At 36.7% G+C, this 19,346-nt stretch overlaps 5 protein-coding genes across 6 annotated transcripts in view; 2 read left to right on the top strand and 3 right to left on the bottom strand.

Annotated features, from left to right (window-relative positions):
* Nucleotides 1–2,396, bottom strand: part of LOC104788364 — a 3,565-nt gene extending 1,169 nt beyond the window's left edge. Inside the window, exons 1-2 of the mRNA XM_010514115.2 lie at nt 1,084–2,396; nt 55–706 (exon numbers count right to left, since the gene is read on the bottom strand). Of these exons, the coding sequence (XP_010512417.1) occupies nt 55–706; nt 1,084–2,295 (1,864 nt within the window). The 5' untranslated portion in view covers nt 2,296–2,396. The remainder of the gene's footprint in view (nt 1–54; nt 707–1,083) is intronic.
* LOC104788363 (65-kDa microtubule-associated protein 4) lies at nt 4,168–8,231 on the top strand. 2 transcript variants are annotated; one of them, XM_010514114.2, is made up of 14 exons: nt 4,168–4,279; nt 4,504–4,611; nt 4,698–4,895; nt 5,001–5,252; nt 5,348–5,554; nt 5,645–5,800; nt 5,886–6,045; nt 6,141–6,292; nt 6,364–6,451; nt 6,557–6,630; nt 6,723–6,797; nt 6,887–7,142; nt 7,224–7,456; nt 7,864–8,231. In XM_010514114.2, exons 2-14 carry the CDS (start codon nt 4,540–4,542, stop codon nt 7,996–7,998), a joined length of 2,058 nt encoding a protein of 685 aa, XP_010512416.1. In that variant the 5' UTR covers nt 4,168–4,279; nt 4,504–4,539; the 3' UTR covers nt 7,999–8,231. The 2 variants fall into 2 exon arrangements, with proteins under 2 accessions (XP_010512416.1, XP_010512415.1); XM_010514113.2 differs by lacking the exon at nt 7,864–8,231 and having other exon boundaries at nt 7,224–7,814.
* On the bottom strand, nt 10,196–12,470 carry LOC104788362 (actin-related protein 7). The gene is made up of 6 exons (XM_010514112.1): nt 12,227–12,470; nt 11,767–12,130; nt 11,424–11,565; nt 10,899–11,140; nt 10,635–10,818; nt 10,196–10,549 (listed from the first exon to the last, which is right to left on the bottom strand). Exons 2-6 carry the CDS (start codon nt 12,073–12,075, stop codon nt 10,329–10,331), a joined length of 1,098 nt encoding a protein of 365 aa, XP_010512414.1. The 5' UTR covers nt 12,076–12,130; nt 12,227–12,470; the 3' UTR covers nt 10,196–10,328.
* On the top strand, nt 12,625–14,562 carry LOC104749252 (proteasome subunit beta type-1). The gene is made up of 7 exons (XM_010514111.2): nt 12,625–12,782; nt 12,901–13,008; nt 13,349–13,430; nt 13,535–13,664; nt 13,751–13,893; nt 13,980–14,066; nt 14,247–14,562. The coding sequence occupies exons 1-7, from the start codon at nt 12,736–12,738 to the stop codon at nt 14,319–14,321; spliced, it is 672 nt and encodes a 223-aa protein (XP_010512413.1). The 5' UTR covers nt 12,625–12,735; the 3' UTR covers nt 14,322–14,562.
* Nucleotides 17,812–18,717, bottom strand: LOC104789808. Its single transcript, XM_010515453.1, has one exon. The coding sequence runs from the start codon at nt 18,715–18,717 to the stop codon at nt 17,812–17,814; it is 906 nt and encodes a 301-aa protein (XP_010513755.1).

Here is a 19,346-nt window from a genome sequence, read left to right as displayed (position 1 = left end):
CCCCGTGTCTGAATCCATTGTCTTCACCGTCTGTGTTTGAATCCAAACCACAAGGAGGATCATACCACTTGGAGTTTTCTTGATAGAAGCTATCATCGACTTGTATACCAGCTAAACCTACATCTGTTTCTATACTACCTCCATCGTGTATCATCGCTTTTGTTAGTTTAGATTCTTCGCTATTCAGCATGCTCTTCTCATTAAAGTCATTGCATTTCAACCATTTGTCAGGCTTGCATGTCTCAGACAAGATATCTTTTGGACTTCCACAACCCGACGGTGGCCTTATCTCTTCCCAAGGAACAACATCATCAAGGTTCCTCCCAAAACTGTCCTCATCATCTTCAATAAGTTCTGCATCCTTCCCATCTCCATATAAATGCTCGTGATGATGGTCACTCCAATGTGCCAGATCATTACCTCCAACAAGTATTTCATCTGAGTCTGTCTTCTCTGGAAGCAAGCCCGTTGTTCCCTTAACACTCTCATCGCCGAAATTCCTGATCTTGTTGAGCATCTCAAACAACTCGCTGGACACTGAACCCAACATCTCTTCTGAAAACGTTCCAAGCTTTCCTTCTAGAGTGCCGAGTTCACTCCTTAGTTCCTGCACCTGATGCAAGACAGCTAAACGCATATCGCCACCGACCCCATCAGTTTCCAAGTCTTCCCGCACTCCGTAGACAGTTTCTTGATCCATCAATAAATCCTTATGACCAACAACCCGATGCATGATTCTCGCATTTCCATCCGTTGCCCCTGGCTCATGTCCTGAATGGACAGCGTATAGCTTAAAAACAGCTGTCCCTTCTTCCTGGTATACAAAAGTCTTGGTCCTTTCACTGTAGTTAGCAATGGGCACAATAGCTCTAATCCTAAAACCACAACCGCATTTCTTCGACTGATAAGGCTCCCTCTTCAAAATCCTAGCCTTCTTAACTGAGCTAGGCTCTCCAGCTCTATGACAAGCATAATCCTTCACCTCTGCCATAAATGGCTTATACCTAATATACTTCTGCCTAATGCAGAGCACAACCTTGTGCTTGGCAGCCAATTGCTGCAACCTGTCGGGNCCATCAATAAATCCTTATGACCAACAACCCGATGCATGATTCTCGCATTTCCATCCGTTGCCCCTGGCTCATGTCCTGAATGGACAGCGTATAGCTTAAAAACAGCTGTCCCTTCTTCCTGGTATACAAAAGTCTTGGTCCTTTCACTGTAGTTAGCAATGGGCACAATAGCTCTAATCCTAAAACCACAACCGCATTTCTTCGACTGATAAGGCTCCCTCTTCAAAATCCTAGCCTTCTTAACTGAGCTAGGCTCTCCAGCTCTATGACAAGCATAATCCTTCACCTCTGCCATAAATGGCTTATACCTAATATACTTCTGCCTAATGCACAGCACAACCTTGTACTTCGCAGCCAACTGCTGCAACCTATCGGGAACTTCCTTGGCAGGCACATCAAAAGACTCTGTATACTCAAATCGACGCCGTTTGTTCCTCGAAGCAGAACCAGATTCAGCATTACAAACAGGGCACGCGGCTACACAAACCCTAATAAAGCTCTCGGGAATGCCATAGAGCTTAGCACCAACAGTCCAAACTTGTTTAATCCTTTCAATGGTCTCTTTAAGTCCTAGGTGTTTCAAATCACCATCAGCGTGATAGCCCATGACTATATCTTGCCACTGGTTGACGTGAGAGACGAACAGCTGAGTATTATTCTTGAAGCAGAGAAACTCGTTACCAGTGGCTGGATCAAGGCGGGAAGTGAGCTTATCCTGGATCCGTTTCCATGCGGTGATGTAAGCTGTTTCCTCGTTTCGGTCCTTCCAAACGCAGCGCCATGACTTGAGTACAGACCTAGGCGTGGCGATACGGATCTCAGTGGGAGTAGCTAGACGTCCCTCACGGAGACAGAGGATCATGAGAGCGTGAGATTCAGCGTTGAAAGTGTAGAACTGATTTGAGATGTGTGGCTCTGGGCTGATGAAAAACTCATCTCTTCCGTCACTGGAAACCCTAGAATTTGAAGAAGCATCAAATTTGGGGGTTCCGGCGTAGGGATGAGACGCATCGTCGTGTTCGTCGGAGGATTGATCTGGAGAATCTCCGGATGGAGAAGAACGGAAGAGTACGAATTCCGGGAGAGAAAAATCGGGATCGACTTCGGAATTGTGGTTGTGGTTGAGAGTGGATGGTGGTGATTGAACGATTAAGTCCGCCGTCGAATCAAGATCGATATTATGATTATGGAATTGACCTTCTTCGGTTTTGTGAGAATCCATCTGGAAGACGAAGAAGTAGCTAGCGCAGACAGACAGAGAGAGAGAGAGAGGAGATGGTGAAGAAGACGACGCGACGATGAAGCAAGAAGAGAGAGAGAGCAAAAAAAATAAAAGGATTTTTCAGTAATTTTCAGTGTGTGGTTTTGTTTTAAATTTTAATTAATTTTATTTTCAGGCTCGTTCTGACAATACTGATAAGTCCGAGGGGCATTATTTTATTGTCTCTCTCTCCAAATAGTCACATACGGTTTTGTTTGGTTTTTTTTTTTTTCGTCCTCTTTTTTTTATTAAGCTCTTCCTTTTATCCACTTCCAAATTCCAATAATCATAATTTCATAAACAATTTAGTTTGTACGATTATATTGTGTTTGTGGTGATTTTTTTTTTTTTTTTGGACAAACTGGTTGTGGTGATTAATAATAATGATTTACATTAACTACTATGACCGAAACAATGCGTTGGGGTGGTTTTGGCCACATAAACGTCTAGTCGACGATTTTAAAAACAAAGTGTTTGTTCGAATGTGTTCAAATAGAACAAAGTGATTGAATTTTTATATGATGTGTCAGTGTCACAGTCACACGTTGAATAAAGTCTAGCTTAAGTAAAAGAGAAAAAACTCTTCAAATTTCACAACCGTTGAAAATCTACTAAAATGTCATTCGTTTATATATACTTGATCCAACTAATTTACCCTAATGTACTAACATGAAAAAGTTGTATATTCTCTCCATTTATTTTCTACAAGATCTGTTTTCATAAAAAAATTATGTTTTTGGTCGTACACAATAAGTAAATTGATTGATTTGATCATTTAAATTTATGATAATTAAGTTGTATTCTCGAGTGTTTTTTGTAGTCACGTACATACGATGTATTTGTGCATACTTTGATATATTAATTATAACGTAAGTAAGTGTTACTAAGTATTGTAGTGACTATAACGTTTTTGTTGACAATGTAAAAAGTTCACAAAACAAGTAGTGACTATATATATAATAAAGGGTTTAGCTTTAATTAAGGAGTTAGAACGATTAATTACACAAGCGCATACAATTAGTCAAATTAGTAACATATGTATAAATCCACACTACCTACATGGCTCCATCTAATAAGGTTTAAATTTGTTTTATTCAAACTCCATCTGTAATTTGTTATGTTGTAATGCTTCTGTAAATCTTAAACAATGAACATACGTACCTACCATATAGAGTAGAGTGGAAATTAACAATGAAATACTAATCCGTTGAAGGATGTTTATGTATTTTTCTTTGTTGGTTAATGTCGGAAGTCGGATATTAGGAAAAGTACCAATGTTAAATCACGGTAGACTCTCTCTTTCGATAGTTGAAAAAAGTAGTGTCATTTTTGAGTCTATCCTTCGAAGTCCTTTATCATTATCACCGGCTTAAAGTCGTTTACATGTAAACTAGAGAAAAATACTCATTGACTTCAACAAAGTAAATTTCAAAAAACCAGATATGTCACAGACGTCAATTCAGTCGTGGAATATGAGGTACATATCTGATATCTCTAACAAAATATTTATATTTTTAATTGTTTAATCTGGTTACCATTTTTTTTGTTAACAAAACAAATATCTTGATTGCCATTTTTAATTTCATTTAGGATCAATAATGGAGCCAATTTTATTTCAAAAAAATCCGAACAGTTCCTATTTCAAAAAAAATCAAGGCCTTTATTACTCGCTCACGAAATCTGATCCGTTAAAAAAAAAAGGAAAAAAGGGGAAAAGGGAAGATAAGTTCAAAACAACGGCTAAGATCATTCCACGTCAACCAAAATCGTGAGCCCCGGATCGTAACGGACCCTCCTCCCGCTCCTTGTTCAAATTTTAACTTTACATCCGTTACTCTCTTCTTTTGTTCTCCTTACTCCCAACACTTATAAACCCTAATTTCGCTCTCTCCTTCCTTGATCATCTCTTCACAAACTTCTTGGGCGCTCCTCATCTTTGATCCAGGTAGATTCTTTTTTTTTCTCTCTTCTCCCTCTTCTCTCTCGTAGATGTTTACAGATCTTGAACTTCTCTCTATGAATCATCGCGATTTTGTGTAATTTTGATTCCGCGGAGGAAACAGAGATTTCGTTTCCGGATAGTTAGGTTTTTGTGTAATCGAGAATCCGAATAATTTATCGGTGATGTTTCAATTGTTCATAATTGGGGATTTTTTTTTTTGTATTTAGGGTTTCGAGAGAAGGATTTAGCGTGTTCTAATCATCATGATGCGGAATTCAACAGAGCAGTTTTCGCGAATCGAGACTACATGTGGATTGTTACTTCGTCAATTGCAGGTTTTTTTTTTTAATCTTTCTGTTTCAAGATTACGTTTATTTTTGTTCTTGGTTTTAATTTAGAATTTTACCAATTTGGGTATCAGGAAATATGGAATGAAATGGGAGAGACTGAGGATGAGAAAGATACTGCTTTGGCTGATATCGAGAAGGAGTGTCTCTCGGTTTATAAGCGAAAAGTTGAAGAGGCTAGTCGTTGTAAAGCCAATTTGCTTAAAGAAATCGCCCTTGGAAGATCTGAAATTGCAGCCATTGGTTCTTCTATGGGTGGACAAGAGATTCATGCAAGTGTTTTTTAATAGATTTTGTTAACTTTTTTGGTTTTTGTCTGCTTGAGTTATGGCAAGTACTGATGTGTTTTTTTTTTTTCGTTTTTCTTGGTCTTACAGTTTAACAGCAGATTGGGAGAAAACTTGAAGGAAGAGCTTGAGAATGTTAATGTTCAATTGGATGGACTACGCAAAAAGAAAGCTGAGAGAATGAATCGGTTTCGTGAAGTCATTGATCAGTTACTGAAGTTGTCATCTCAACTTGGAAATCCAACAGATTATCTGAAGAAGTTTGCTGCAGAAGAGACTGATCTTTCACTTCAGAAGTTGGAGGAATTGCGTAGGCAATTGGCTGAACTCCAGAATGAAAAGGTTAGTTTTGCTGTTAGATCTCATGATATAGGACTTAGAAGATTCTGTGCACCTGTTTTTCCAATATGTTAACTTTGATTCTTTTCAAATTGTAGAGTAAGAGATTGGAAGAGGTAGAACGTTTGCTGAAAACGCTTAACTCGTTGTGCTCGGTGCTTGGTGAAGATTTCAAGGACATGCTAAGAGGGATACATTCATCTCTGGTTGATTCTAACACCAGAGATGTGAACAGAAGTACTCTTGATAAGTTGGATATGATGATTGTGAATTTACGAGAGGTCAAGTTACAGCGAATGCAGAAGGTTAGTAGTCTGAGGTTTAGGTCTTTTTGTAATGGATTGCAATTTTTTCTGCGTGCTTATGGTTTCTGACTCTTTTTACTTACTTTTCAGGTTCAAGATCTTGCGGTCTCCCTGTTGGAGCTCTGGAATCTGCTGGACACGCCTGCGGAAGAGCAAAAGATATTTCACAATGTCACCTGCAGCATCGCTTTGTCTGAGCCTGAAATAACTGAGGACAACATACTATCTGTTGCTTCCATTAAACGCGTGAGTGCACAGGACCAAACCTTGCTGTGTTTTCTCCTCTATCCGTTTATAACAGACTATTTTATAATGTGGGTTTATATTACAGGTTGATGATGAAGTCACTAGGCTTAGCAAGCTTAAAATAACTAAGATCAAAGAGGTGATACTAAGAAAAAAGCTTGAGCTTGAGGAAATATCAAGGAAGATGCACATGGCTACCGAAGTTCTCAAATCAGAAAACTTTTCAGTTGAAGCTATAGAATCTGGTAAACCATTATTAGGCTTATTTGTACATCTAACTCATTATACTGGTAGATAATATGCAAATGCTAATAATAGCATGCTTCCCCTCATCTTTTAGGTGTCAAGGATCCTGAGCAGTTGTTAGAGCAAATTGATTCCGAGATTGCAAAGGTCAAAGAGGAAGCTTCAAGCAGGAAGGAGATTCTTGAAAAAGTGGAGAAATGGATGTCAGCATGTGAAGAAGAGTCTTGGCTTGAAGAGTACAATCGGGTTAGAAAATTAATATCAATCTATATGCCTGCTTCAATCTTTCTCTAGTCCTCACATTGTTGGCTTGTCAGGATGATAACCGGTACAACGCTGGAAGAGGAGCTCATCTTACATTAAAGCGTGCTGAAAAAGCCCGTGTACTTGTCAATAAACTTCCTGGTAACAACATTCTTGCTCTTTAGATTGTATAACAAAAACCCTCAATCCATAACTTTAGCTTTTAGTTACCCTAGAAACTGAATACCTCTGCGGCTGTTGATGCAGGGATGGTGGAGGCTTTGACTGCCAAAGTCACTGCCTGGGAGGCTGAAAGAGGAAATGAATTCTTATATGATGGTGTAAGTGTTTTTTTACTGATTAATGACTCTGTGCTACTCACTTAACAAGTCAGCATTTTCATTCACAAAAGCATGTTCCTTTGATTGTTCAGGTCCGAGTTTTATCGATGCTTGATCAGTACAAGACTCTATGGGGAGAAAAAGAGCATGAAAAACAGAGACAAAGAGTAAGGAACACTGGTTATTACCAGGAACGAACTCTTAGCATTTGAGACAAACATCATTAGCAATTTTGACATTGTTGCTTTCATCTCAGGATCTGAAGAAACTCCATGGACAACTCATAACAGAACAAGAAGCCCTTTACGGGTCTAAACCAAGCCCAAATAAAAGCGGAAAGAAACCACTGAGAACGCCAGTGAATGCTGCCATGAACAGAAAACTCTCACTTGGTGGTGCCATGCTTAATCAAAGCTTGAAGCCTGAGAAGGCAACATTCAATGGCAAAAGGAGCAGCTACTATGACCAGAACGCCACTAGTAGGAGAGATTCAACTCTTCCAACTCCTTCAGGTACATAATAATAAGACAAGATTTTGGTTTACTGAGACTTAGAAAGAGATTGACTATAGAGAATTTGTGTCAAATGTGTAGGGAGGAGAAACTCAGAGCTTCCAGGTCGTCTCAGATCAAAGAACGTCTCAGTTTCAGGCAAAACTGTGACGAACAAAGGGAGATCTCCAATGCTTAGGAAGCCTCTTTCACCTGTCACTTCCAATATCTTGAATTCCCCAGAAGATCACAGGGATGCTTACACAACAAAACCATCATCTTTAGAGGAGAGAATCTTGACACCTAAAACCAATGAAGAAAACGAAAGAGTTGTACCAACAACTCCGGCAGCTTCAGTCGCAATGATGGAGGCAACAACGCCGTTCACTCCTGCGGTGGAGAAGAGAATGGATGAAGCACCCGTTGCTCTTGAGTACTCGTTTGAAGAGGTTCGGGCCGGTTTTTGCTAAACCCGTTGCTGTTGAGTACCCTTAAGAAAGCTGCTTCAGATTGTATCCGATTTACCGCTTTCTTCTAGTAATTTCAAATCAGATACTACTTCGTTCGGGCCGGTTTTTCGCTAAACCGTGGAAAACCCGGTTTCCTCCCTTTAGGAAGCTGCTTCAAAATGTATCCGATTTACTTGCCTTTTCTAGGATTTGATATTTTCCGGTACTTACAAAAAAGACAAGTTTAATATATATGTCCTTCTCTTATTAAAGACTTCTAATCTAATATTTTNCCAACAACTCCGGCAGCTTCAGTCGCAATGATGGAGGCAACAACGCCGTTCACTCCTGCGGTGGAGAAGAGAATGGATGAAGCACCCGTTGCTCTTGAGTACTCGTTTGAAGAGGTTCGGGCCGGTTTTTGCTAAACCCGTTGCTGTTGAGTACCCTTAAGAAAGCTGCTTCAGATTGTATCCGATTTACCGCTTTCTTCTAGTAATTTCAAATCAGATACTACTTCGTTCGGGCCGGTTTTTCGCTAAACCGTGGAAAACCCGGTTTCCTCCCTTTAGGAAGCTGCTTCAAAATGTATCCGATTTACTTGCCTTTTCTAGGATTTGATATTTTTCCGGTACTTACAAAAAAGAAGTTTAATATAGTATATATGTCCTTCTCTTATTAAAGACTTCTAATCTGACATTTTTAACACATTCATACGTCAATGCTTTTATAAAATATATGTATTACCCAAAACTCGAAACACATTTATCATCTGAAATACATTTTTAGGAGAAAGAAAAAGAAAAGATTCTATTACCCAAAACTCGAAAAACTATAAATCATAATAACGCAGTAGAAGTATATAAAACAAAAAAAGATGTGAAAAATACGTTGGTGGTTTCCATTAATCATAATTGCCTTATTTTTAATAGTGTGGTTTTAAGAATTAGGGAAAAAATCGTTGTTGTATTTTCATTCATTGATCAATGTGTGTTGTTGACTATTGAGTACGACAAAAAGCATAACTCACAAATATTGAAATAGCAAAATATGAAATTGGACCGGGTTCAATGACACAAAGAAAAGGGACCGAGCTAAATTGGTTTGGATAAGTTGGTTCGGATTGAATTGATCAATGTGTGTTGTTGACTTATTGAGTACAACAAAAAGCATAACTCACAAATATTGAAATAGCAGATTATGAAATCTAATTACATCTAATCTTAACGGCTGTAAAAGATACGATTTGTTGACAAAGATAATCTTATTCGAGAGTCCGCGTAGAGCGCGTGGATTTAAGAAAAAGGAAAACGCGTTTTTGGTTTTTCTTTTTTTTCTTTAGATATTTTTCGATAATCTCATTTATTTCCTTCGTAACAACGCTCTCTCATCTCTATATATATATAAACCACTGAGGTCTTCTCCTCTTCTCTTCTTCACCACCTGAAATAGAGAAAAAAAAAAGTAAGAGAGAGCGTTCGTTCTAATGTCGACAGGGAACGAATCTGAAGATAGAGAGAGCGAGAAAATTTTAGTTGAATAGATATTCTTTAAAAAAATAATATTACTAAAGCTTGAATATTTTATAGACTGAACAATTTATATTCGTTTTTTTAAATTCAAATTATAGTATATCCAGGAATAAAACTATGAAGATAAGAGGTGAATTATAATGGTAAGTAACAAATTAATATGGTAAGTTAGATATCAAAATATTTTTTTTGATGAATAATTTAAGTCAATCGATCAATAATCAAGTCAAAAGAATTTAGTTAGATATCAATCGATAATCAAGTCAATCCGTAAATGATGAGTATACAAATGATACATAACTTAAACCAGTCTAAATTATTAATGTTTTAATTTTATAACCAATTAATGACCCATATACTTATTATATAATCTACTAAAAAGAAGTCATATACTTTCGAAATAATAAAGTAGGGATTAATTAAACCAAGAATTAATTAAATAACAAATATTGGAAAATTATGAATGCAATCGTAATTTAAAAGGTTGAAAAACACTATTCAAGTAATTTTCACCACTTGAGTTGAATATGTTAAAAAAACTAGTCAACTAATTCAAATTAGAAAGTTGAAAAAAAATGCTCAAATTGTTCATCCATATTTTTGGAGATGTCATTGCAATCAAGAAATCTAATTCCTAAAAAATCATTAGAGTACAAACTATTATATAAAGAGACTAAATTATCATAAGTTCAAATATCAATAAAGATTAATTAGAAAAACTTAAAAAATACCTCATTTATTTATTTTTTTGGACGTTTAATACATGAGTTTTTTTTTTCTTAGACTAAATTACTTCATATAAATAAATTTGGTTTAAAAAAACTCAATTGGTAGATTCAGATTTGTGGCTACACAGTTATTAGAGAATCATTTAATTTTTCGAATACCAAATCTACTTTTTGTTTTTTCCCCAATTTTCGAAAGTAGCTCCGGTTTTCTATTAACCGAATCGAACCGGAATTTAATCCGGTTATCAGGAAAAAAAAATTAGAGATATAGGTATTCGAACCTATAATGCCAATCCACCCACGTATTGCCACTGAGCAACAACAATATCTACGCATTATGTAAACTGATTATTTATAAACCGATCTAATCAAATGATATTGTATTTGAAAGTGTTTTACTACTTAATTTGGTCCAAATCCTTAAATGACAGCAAAAGTAAAATAAAAAATCCTCTCAGCTACAACAACAAACGACCAAAGTTGTGTGGTCTTTGCTTTCTAGAAACATTTCCGATGAACCACCGATGGTCCAGTCTCGTCATAATCGGCTTTAGTAACATGCTGATTCTGCGGAAACACCACTTTAGCTAGTATGGCTCCTCCAACCCAGGCCGAATACATCCCCAAATTCTCCGGCATATATTCCGGCGGTTTCACCAGTGTTGGTCGAATAGCAGATGAGCACAAGTTTGCTTCTTTCTGAAATCTACTTTCGAATCCTACCAATGACCATTCCAACAAAACACTTTAGCTTTCCAACCCAAAAGATACCAGAACACAAAGTGTATCAAGTATTGTTATTACCTGTCATGGAGGTTGTACCACCACAGAGTACAGTATTCTCCAAGAGCTGCCTATGGTTCTCAGATGAAACTGTGGAGATAATGCGGACAAGCTGCTCAACGATTCCGTGCTCCTCCAGTCCCAATATAGACGGCTGAAACAGAGCTTCACCAACAGAGTATCTCTCTCGCCCAATGCTTATCACCTAAATAAGGCCATGGTTTTGTTATCTATACGCGTAAGGTAACACAAGATGTAGAATCTCAAAAATGTAGTCACACAAACCTGTCCATCAGGAAGAGTATGCTGCTCCATTTCACAGCTTTGAGTTTTCGCATAAGCAATTTCGTCCTCGACACAGTTTGCATACTGCTCCTTCAGTTTTTCAATGTCAGGCATGTTGAGAGTCATTGTCGGGTTGGATTTTCCAAGCTCTTGGGCAAATAATTTCGTTAGTTCGGTTCCACCTAGCTCAAACCGTTTCGAGGCAATGTGTTGTACAGCACCTTCAAGAACTGGGGCAATATCTGAGGACACATTGTACAAGAGTTAACGACAAGAGTGGTTGGTATCAATCACAAAGTTAAAAAAACACCATACACAACATCATTCTGATCATGCCCAGCCACATACACAAGGAACTCCCAACTTACAGGACAAAAAATATTTGGTTTTACAAAACGTTTTAGAGGCTGTATAAAGGTTAATGAAGGGAAACAACATCTCATGAAACAAAAGTCACATAACACAGAGAACTATGACACAAAGAGTAAGATCAGATTATCACAAAGGTCAACAAAGTTATTATACCTATCTTTCCATGACCAATATCAACAGTGCAACCGGAGATGCGTCCAACAGCATAAAGGGACAGCACTGCTTGCTCTGATGCATAAAAACCAGAGACATTGAATGTTTCAAACATCAACTGTACCAATTGTTCCCTAATAGCCTGTCCACAAACAAAAATTCACCAAATCAGGTCGAAACGTTCAGAAAAATAACATTTTGCTATCTAAAATGTGGTACTATAAGAACAAAATGGATCCTTTTTCCTTTTAAATCATCCAATGGTACAAGATTATGGAAATTGAAAAGAGACTCCACAAGAATTCTAAATTCTAATAACAAGGGAAGAAGTTGAGATACGAACCTTAGGAGTACATAGTGGATCTGTGAAGAGTATATTGCCTTCGTTTCCCTCTTCCCAACCAAGACCAGTGTAGACAACATAACGCAAGAGATCCTCCATAGCATCCCAATCTCTAACTAAACCCCTTTCAATAGGATCAAGAGTGACATCTTCAAAGACAGTGGTGGTGGGGTTATCAGCTGAAGAAGACCCATCCTCTTCAACCATTCGTTTCATTTGAGATGGAATTATCATTGCAGGAGCTTGGTCAGGAATCGCTGCTCCTGCTTTGAGAAGCTTAGAGCCAGCATCAACAACAAGTGCTTCCATTGTTTTCACACACACACCTTAAAAACCCTAACTTTCCACAAATGCGAAAAATGTCCTGGTAGCACCAAGTCAAGCAAGATAAAGAAGAGAAACTGAGAGAATGAACTAGAATAAGAGAAAAAAGAAAGAATGGTTTTTTCGAGGAACCCACCTTCAAATCCTTACAGAGAACTCCAGATTTTTACTAGAACAACATCAAACTACACATCTTCCTCAAAATTAGGGTTTCAAGTAGATCTAGACTCAGCTAGGGCAAAGTTTCTACAATAGAACTAGTACGACTACAATCAATGGTCTGTCTACAAGGAAACTAGAAGAAGCTTACGAGTTTCAGTGAGAGACAAAAATCGAAGTAGACGAAGAAGAAGAAGAAGCAGACGTCAGAGAGAAAGAGAAAAAAAGGAAAAATAAATTAATTCCCAGGAATTCAAAACCTAGAGAAGGCCCAATATAAAGCCCAATATGATATCGAAACAGCCCATAATGTCTTCGATCTAAAACGGTGCCGTTTACGGTCTCCGTCTTTTTCTTGTTAACAAAGCCAGAGAGAGCTTAAGATCCCCAGAAGAGTTTCTTTGATACCCGGAAAAGCTAATTCTGCCATTTTCGATTCATCTAAGCCCTAGGCTCTAAGCTTTCTCTCTCTCTATCAAATCCACCATGACTAAGCAGCACGCGAACTGGTCTCCTTACGATAACAATGGAGGGTAAGGATCGTTAATCGACCTGCTGGGTTCTTTCTTCTGATTTGCTATTTGATTGAGGCGATTGTGTCTTAATTTATTGCTATGTATCTTTAATCGTAGTGTATTCTTTTTTTTTCAGAACATGTGTGGCCATCGCTGGATCGGATTACTGTGTTATCGCCGCTGATACTCGTATGTCTACTGGTTACAGTATTCTTAGTCGCGATTACTCAAAAATCCATAAACTGTAAGTAATACCCCACTACTCTTTGTTCTCTCAATTTCCTCACTTTTCGATTCGATCCTTCTTGGCAATACTTTGATTTTGGCCTTTGCTGTAGATTATTAGGGTTTTTGCAATCTATAAACCGTAGATCTAGATAAAACCGGTTATGTACTTGGATGGTTTGATCATTGAGTAGACTTTGTGATTGATTTGATCATTCCTTGGATTCTGTAATCCGGTTTATCACTTAGCTGATTTGTGTTCTTTATAACTTATTCCTTGGATTCTGGAATCCGGTTTGTCCTTATGTAACTTGCAAGGCTCTTGTTAAGCTATTGTCCTTCTTTTTTAACTTTTCCAGAGCAGACAAAGCTGTGTTGTCTTCCTCTGGCTTTCAGGCTGATGTGAAAGCATTGCAGAAGGTTCTCAAATCCAGACACTTGGTGAGGTTTTCTTTGCTCTTTTGCAGATATCTTTTTTTTTTTTTAAGAAAAAGATATAATCTTTTTATGTAAGAAGAGTGTTCTCTGTGTTTTGTGTCCTGCAGATCTATCAACATCAGCACAACAAGCAGATGAGCTGTCCTGCAATGGCCCAGCTTCTCTCCAACACGCTTTATTTCAAGCGTTTTTTCCCTTACTATGCCTTTAATGTTCTAGGAGGGCTTGACGAGGAAGGTAAAATTGCTCTTCTTCTTTTTGTTAGTTAGGATGTGACTTTAGCAACCGTACATTGTGTGATCTTTATTCTTGATTATATTCAGGAAAAGGTTGTGTCTTTACTTACGACGCTGTTGGATCATATGAGAGAGTTGGATACGGTGCTCAAGGTTCTGGTTCCACACTCATCATGCCTTTCCTTGACAACCAGCTCAAGTCTCCGAGTCCTCTTCTGCTACCTAAACAGGTTTGTTGATATTCTTCATTTGTGCCATTGTTAGCATAAAATGAATAATTCAGGTTCCAATTTATTCTTCTTCTGCCACCATGTAGGATTCGAACACACCCCTTTCAGAAGCCGAAGCAGTTGATTTGGTGAAAACTGTTTTCGCCTCTGCCACAGAAAGAGATATCTACACTGTAAGTTTTTCTATTTGTCTTCTTTTGTCACCACGCCACAAAAAAACTTACCTATTTAGTTGAAGATATTCCCAAAACATTTACTTAATCTATATCCCTGATATTAATGAAGGGCAACAACTCATCTTCGTTAATTGTTGGTCTCTGACTAATGCTTTGTGGAATTGTTTGCTGTAACAGGGAGACAAGCTTGAGATTATGATACTTAAGGCCGACGGTATCAAGACTGAACTCATGGACCTGAGGAAAGACTAAGCTCCTTTCATGCATTTAGCCAACCATGTCTTATCTGGTTTGTTATGTTCACTTCAACATTAGGCTTCCTGAGCTGTAGAACTCGTATGAACTGCTGTTGGGTTTGATGCTTCACAGTTTAAATCATGACACTCGTATCTCTGAAGTTTCTCCAGAACTGCTTTCTTTTTGTATGAATCACTCAAATCCTTGTGTTCAAACACTATTTCTCTCGTTTATTGCAATGTTTTTACGTAGGGCATTGCATTAAGAAATTCAATTTAGACAAGATTAGAATCTGGAAACTCCTTTGCTTCATTAATCAGAAGCTGTTTTCTGATACCCATCCCTTCTTCTCCAGCTCTTGTCGCAATGCCTCCACAGATAAAAATTGAAAAAAAGAATAAAAACAAAAGCAGATTAGCTGTTAGGATGTGGCAATAACAGATAAATATTTCAGCATCCAAGTTCTTCATACTTTATTCGCTTTCTATTCACATCGAAGTCGAAGTTCTCTTTACGGGATGCAGATCGATACTCCACATTCGAGTTCTTCCCAGTAGGAAACAAGAATTCAATATCATCTACTAACTGCCAAAGACTATATCGTTGGCAATGTTGGTTGACAAAGAAACAATAGAAAACTCACTATACTATTACTTACCTAAGATTGAACTTTCATATTCGAAGTCATCCTTGTTCTCCACAATCCGAGGAGTAAATTTGTCAGGTTTCACCGACTTGATGTGCAACAATGGTGAATGAACCGATGTAACTACGGGGGGTTATCAAAAACTTTGAGGTGGAGAATGTTTCTAATGTTTTAACGTCTGAGAGTCTAAATAAAAGGAACAAACAAATCTATAACGACAATGTCAAATGTCATTCCACGTTAAATGAGCTCTGACCAGCAAAAATTGAAACATTAAAAAAAAGGGGAAGGGTTCGTGCATAGGAACGAGCGTAAGTACGTAATAGCAAAACAAATCATATCAAAAAACATTCGAAAGTCAAAAAGCCCTCAGCGTCCTAATTTTCACTTTGTTTTGGAGAGCAGCTGAGAAAAATCCCTGTCTTCTGAAGAGGGCTTCCTCCAGCTAATAGACTGGTCCAAATCCAAACTGGTGGCTTCTGAATTCAAATTTGATTTCTGAATGTAAAATTCACGATGAAGCTGTTGTTTTGGAGAAAAATCAAAGTATTGATCAGTTTACATATTTGATTGGTTTAGTGGTTTTAGTTATACTTAACCGGTTTAAGCATTTAAGTTAATTTGATTCAATAAAAGAATATATGATGAATTTAATCGTTAAACCATTACCCATTACGACTTAACTCATTTGATCCATTAAACCATTTGATCCACTAACTTATTTTATTCATGAATTCATTAGGATAAATTTTGTTTATTCATTAGGGTTCATGAGTTAGATTGAGTTGAGTTGATCCCTGCAACTTGACCAATTTTGACACCCCTTAATGTGGATATGGAAATTAAGAACACTTATTCTCGTTCAAGTGTTACTAATATATTCTTTTGATTTCCTAAAGTTTTGATATGAACTTCTGTTGTTTAAAATGAGTAAAGGAGTTATGCATGCTTCTATCTTTATACTGCATAGCACATGTATAAGGATATCTATATCATAAGGATAGCACATGTTGGATATCTTTATATGAAAAATTGTAATACTGCAAATAATTCAAAATTTGGAGTTTTTTTTTTTCGATTCTTAACTTTTTTTTTTCTTTTTTGACGACATACCACATTTTTATATAGTTTTTCTTGCTTGCAGACTAGCTAGAATCATTAATAAAAAGTAGGAAAATTGTAGGAAATTTAACTTTTGAACACATACAGTTTAGAAGATTTTTAAAGATAAAAGGAAACAAATGATATACATATCTTACCACTATCAAATAAATAGTACTGTATCCCCTATATATTAATAGAGGAGCATTTTGGCAAAAAAGCTGAGGTGTCAGCATTACAGAGCTCAAAACACTCTTTCCTTTATTTGTCATCAGCTTTTAAAAATATTTTTATTTATTTACCACTCTATTTTTCCAAAAATACAATTAACATCCAAAAATAAATTTTTATATTATCTTTCTACCTTAATTATATCCTTTAATTATATTTTCATAAAATCTTTAAAATGAATTTTAAGAACTTTTTGTTCATATGATATAATAATATAAGATTGATATTATAATAACTCTCACGGATTAAATTTTAATTATTATACAATTTTTTTTATAGATATATACTATACAATCGAATTTTAAATATTTCAATTATCCATAAATATAATAGATCTTGTAAATAAAAATTACAGTAAAAACATTAAATAATTATTTTATACCACACTATGTGCGGGTTGTTACCTAGTATAAGTTATTGTGGAACACATCCAACGAAAATCGATAAACCCTTTGTAAAAATAATTTGAGCCAAGTAGCCAAACTCAAATATTTAACCATTTAAAAATTTCTTGGAGTGAGGTTTTTTTAATTAACCAAGTTTGTTGACACAGATTTTGTAAGTTTTAACCATCATGCGTCATAGAAAAACTATTCTATGTTGCACAATCTACAACCTTACAAACCAATGTGACAAAGAGTCAAAGAGACACATTACATTTACATATGTATACGCTACAGTACATATATTCAATAGATTCAGTATTTATAACCACTAATCTTAAAAGCCGAAAAAGTGCAAGTAATTAGGCTTCTAAAAGCCCATATCTTATAGGTCATGAATGGCTGCTGATTTTTTATTGGTTTTTAGATTTTGGTTGTTAGCTTTTGGATTTTTAAAATTTTTGATTTTTGGTGTAGATTTTAGTTTTTGCAAAATCTTGAATGGTAACTAATATTATAATTATTTTTAAATAGTAAAATAATGGTTATAAATTTTTATTTGATAAAAATATACAATGATACAGAAAAACATATGTTTATTGCATATAAAAACACATTATTGCAAAATTACTACTATCATCACCATTCAAGGTCTTAGTTTGTTTTAGAATTTAAGTAAATTAGAATAAATATATATTAAGAAAAAGAGAGAGAATGCTAGATTAGAATAAATATATATTGTGGTTTTTAGATTTTATGAAGGAATTGCTAAAATTTTACAAAATCTGGTTTTCCTAAATTTTAGTAAAAATATTCATAATCTTGAATGACTTAAGAAATGGATTTTGCATAATGTAAAAATAAAAACTGATACAACATCAGGTGCCATTCAATAGTCTTGCAACCTACGTCCTGCGGAGGTTACACCAGAAACTTGGAGACTACTCCACTTAATAACTTTTAAGAAGAAATTGCTCCCAAACCTTTGCACTTTTTTTCTATAAACACTTTCTCAGATTTTTCACTTTAAAAATCCAAAATATCTATTCTTTCTGAAAAGTATTTAGAAATCCAACAAAATAATTAGTCACTCCTTTTTTTTTTTTTTTTTCAACAANTCAACAAGAAAATTAGCTCAAACGAGTCAATTTGGTGGAAAATCGTTTACAAATAAAATATGGTGGGAACTTGCACGCGCTTTGCGTGCTAAAGAGTCCGCCCTAACATTAGCATTACGGGAAACATAAATCAAAGAAAAAGAAGAAAACTCCTCCCTGTCCATCTTTATGTCGTCTAGATACGGTGCAAAGGCCGGCCATTCGTGAGGAGAAGACACCATCTTCACCAAGTCGGAACAGTCCGTAAGAAACGTCACCTCCCGGATATCATGTCCAATCATACATCGCATGGCCCACATAAATGCTTCAACTTCAGCGTGTAGCGGGGAAAGACTGCGCCTGTAATTGGTGGCTCCGAGCAGAGGGGACTCTCGCTGTACAGAAGTACAACACCATCCTGCACCTGAAAAAACATCCGACTCCTTCCAGGAGCCGTCAACAAAACAACGATACCCTAAATAAACCGAAGAAAGCAAAACAGTATTCCCCCGAGGTGTCCGAGAAAGAGGGGAACCAGCGGGTGGACCCTCCAAATCCCCATCATCCATCTGAGCTTGAAGCCAAGAGGACGCCTCCCCTTCGGCCAACCTCACCACCTCATCCGGATGTTCGTCTCGGTTCTCAAAAACCTTAGCATTTCTTGCTTTCCAAATGTACCACATGAGCCAAGGGAAAAAATCCACCCGGTTGCCCGGGTTATTCCGCCCTAGGAAATGATCCACATTAGCATAGACCGACTCTGTCGGAAAGTTCTGCAGGCCCACCGGTACATGTGCCAGAGCCCATGCCTGACGTGCGGGGGGACAACGAAAAAGAACATGATTAACCGTTTCTTCCTCAGCCCCGCACCGCGAACAGCCAATATCACAAGCGACACCTCGCCGTTTCAGATTCGCCGTAACCGAAATACAACCAGTCAGAGCTTGCCACATGAAATGTTTCAATTTAGGTGGACATCGCACTTGCCAAACCCCCGCTAGGAGAGCGGTGATATCTGGCCCTGACCCAGTAGCCTTAAAAGCGCTGGGAACACCCAAGCGTGCTGTGTCGTAACCTGATTTAACCGTATATTTTCCGTATAGTCACTCCCTATATATTAGTTGTAGATGAGTTTGTACTCTAATGATTTTGTAGAAATTAGATTAGATAAGTTTGTTTGTTCTTGATTGCAATGGCATTTCCAAAAATATGGATGAACAATTTGAACACTTTTTGTTCATTGAATCAGTTGAATAATTTTTTCTAACATCTTCAACTCAAGTGGTGAAAAGTAGTTGAATAGTGTTTTGTCAACCTCTTAAATTACAACTATATTCATGGAAGCTGTGAGCTTTTCATGCTATTAAAGTAAGAATTATTAATAGTTTGTTAAAAAAAACTGTATTTTACAAATTCTAATTATTATATGTTTTTTTGCAGAAAAAATGATGGATTTTTTTTTCCTGAAAAAAAAACCAATTTAAATATAATTATTTGCATGTTTAGAAATTTGTTCAGAATGTTGTAAATAAATAGAAAAACTTATTCTAACTAATCAACAAAATCACAATCCGAATTCTCT

This window comes from Camelina sativa, chromosome 5 (genome assembly GCF_000633955.1).
Source record: "Camelina sativa cultivar DH55 chromosome 5, Cs, whole genome shotgun sequence".
Lineage (NCBI taxonomy): Eukaryota > Viridiplantae > Streptophyta > Magnoliopsida > Brassicales > Brassicaceae > Camelina > Camelina sativa.
The sequence above is the reverse complement of the archived record's forward strand: the minus strand, read 5'-3'. Positions and strand labels throughout refer to the sequence as shown.

What these genes read in the sequence shown, in the direction of transcription:
- LOC104788363 (XM_010514114.2), top strand. Translation starts at nt 4,540, where the DNA reads ATGATGCGGAATTCAACAGAGCAGTTTTCGCGAATCGAGACTACATGT. An exon ending in TGGGTGGACAAGAGATTCAT is followed by an intron (nt 4,896 to 5,000) that starts GCAAGTGTTTTT and finishes TTGGTCTTACAG; the next exon opens with TTTAACAGCAGATTGGGAGA. An exon ending in ACTTGTCAATAAACTTCCTG is followed by an intron (nt 6,452 to 6,556) that starts GTAACAACATTC and finishes CTGTTGATGCAG; the next exon opens with GGATGGTGGAGGCTTTGACT.
- LOC104788362 (XM_010514112.1), bottom strand. Translation starts at nt 12,075, where the DNA reads ATGGAAGCACTTGTTGTTGATGCTGGCTCTAAGCTTCTCAAAGCAGGA. An exon ending in TATTGGTCATGGAAAGATAG is followed by an intron (nt 11,141 to 11,423) that starts GTATAATAACTT and finishes ATGTGTCCTCAG; the next exon opens with ATATTGCCCCAGTTCTTGAA. An exon ending in ATACTCTTCCTGATGGACAG is followed by an intron (nt 10,819 to 10,898) that starts GTTTGTGTGACT and finishes GGCCTTATTTAG; the next exon opens with GTGATAAGCATTGGGCGAGA.
- LOC104749252 (XM_010514111.2), top strand. Translation starts at nt 12,736, where the DNA reads ATGACTAAGCAGCACGCGAACTGGTCTCCTTACGATAACAATGGAGG. An exon ending in AGGAGGGCTTGACGAGGAAG is followed by an intron (nt 13,665 to 13,750) that starts GTAAAATTGCTC and finishes GATTATATTCAG; the next exon opens with GAAAAGGTTGTGTCTTTACT. An exon ending in CAGAAAGAGATATCTACACT is followed by an intron (nt 14,067 to 14,246) that starts GTAAGTTTTTCT and finishes TTGCTGTAACAG; the next exon opens with GGAGACAAGCTTGAGATTAT.
- LOC104789808 (XM_010515453.1), bottom strand. Translation starts at nt 18,717, where the DNA reads ATGTGGCAAGCTCTGACTGGTTGTATTTCGGTTACGGCGAATCTGAAA.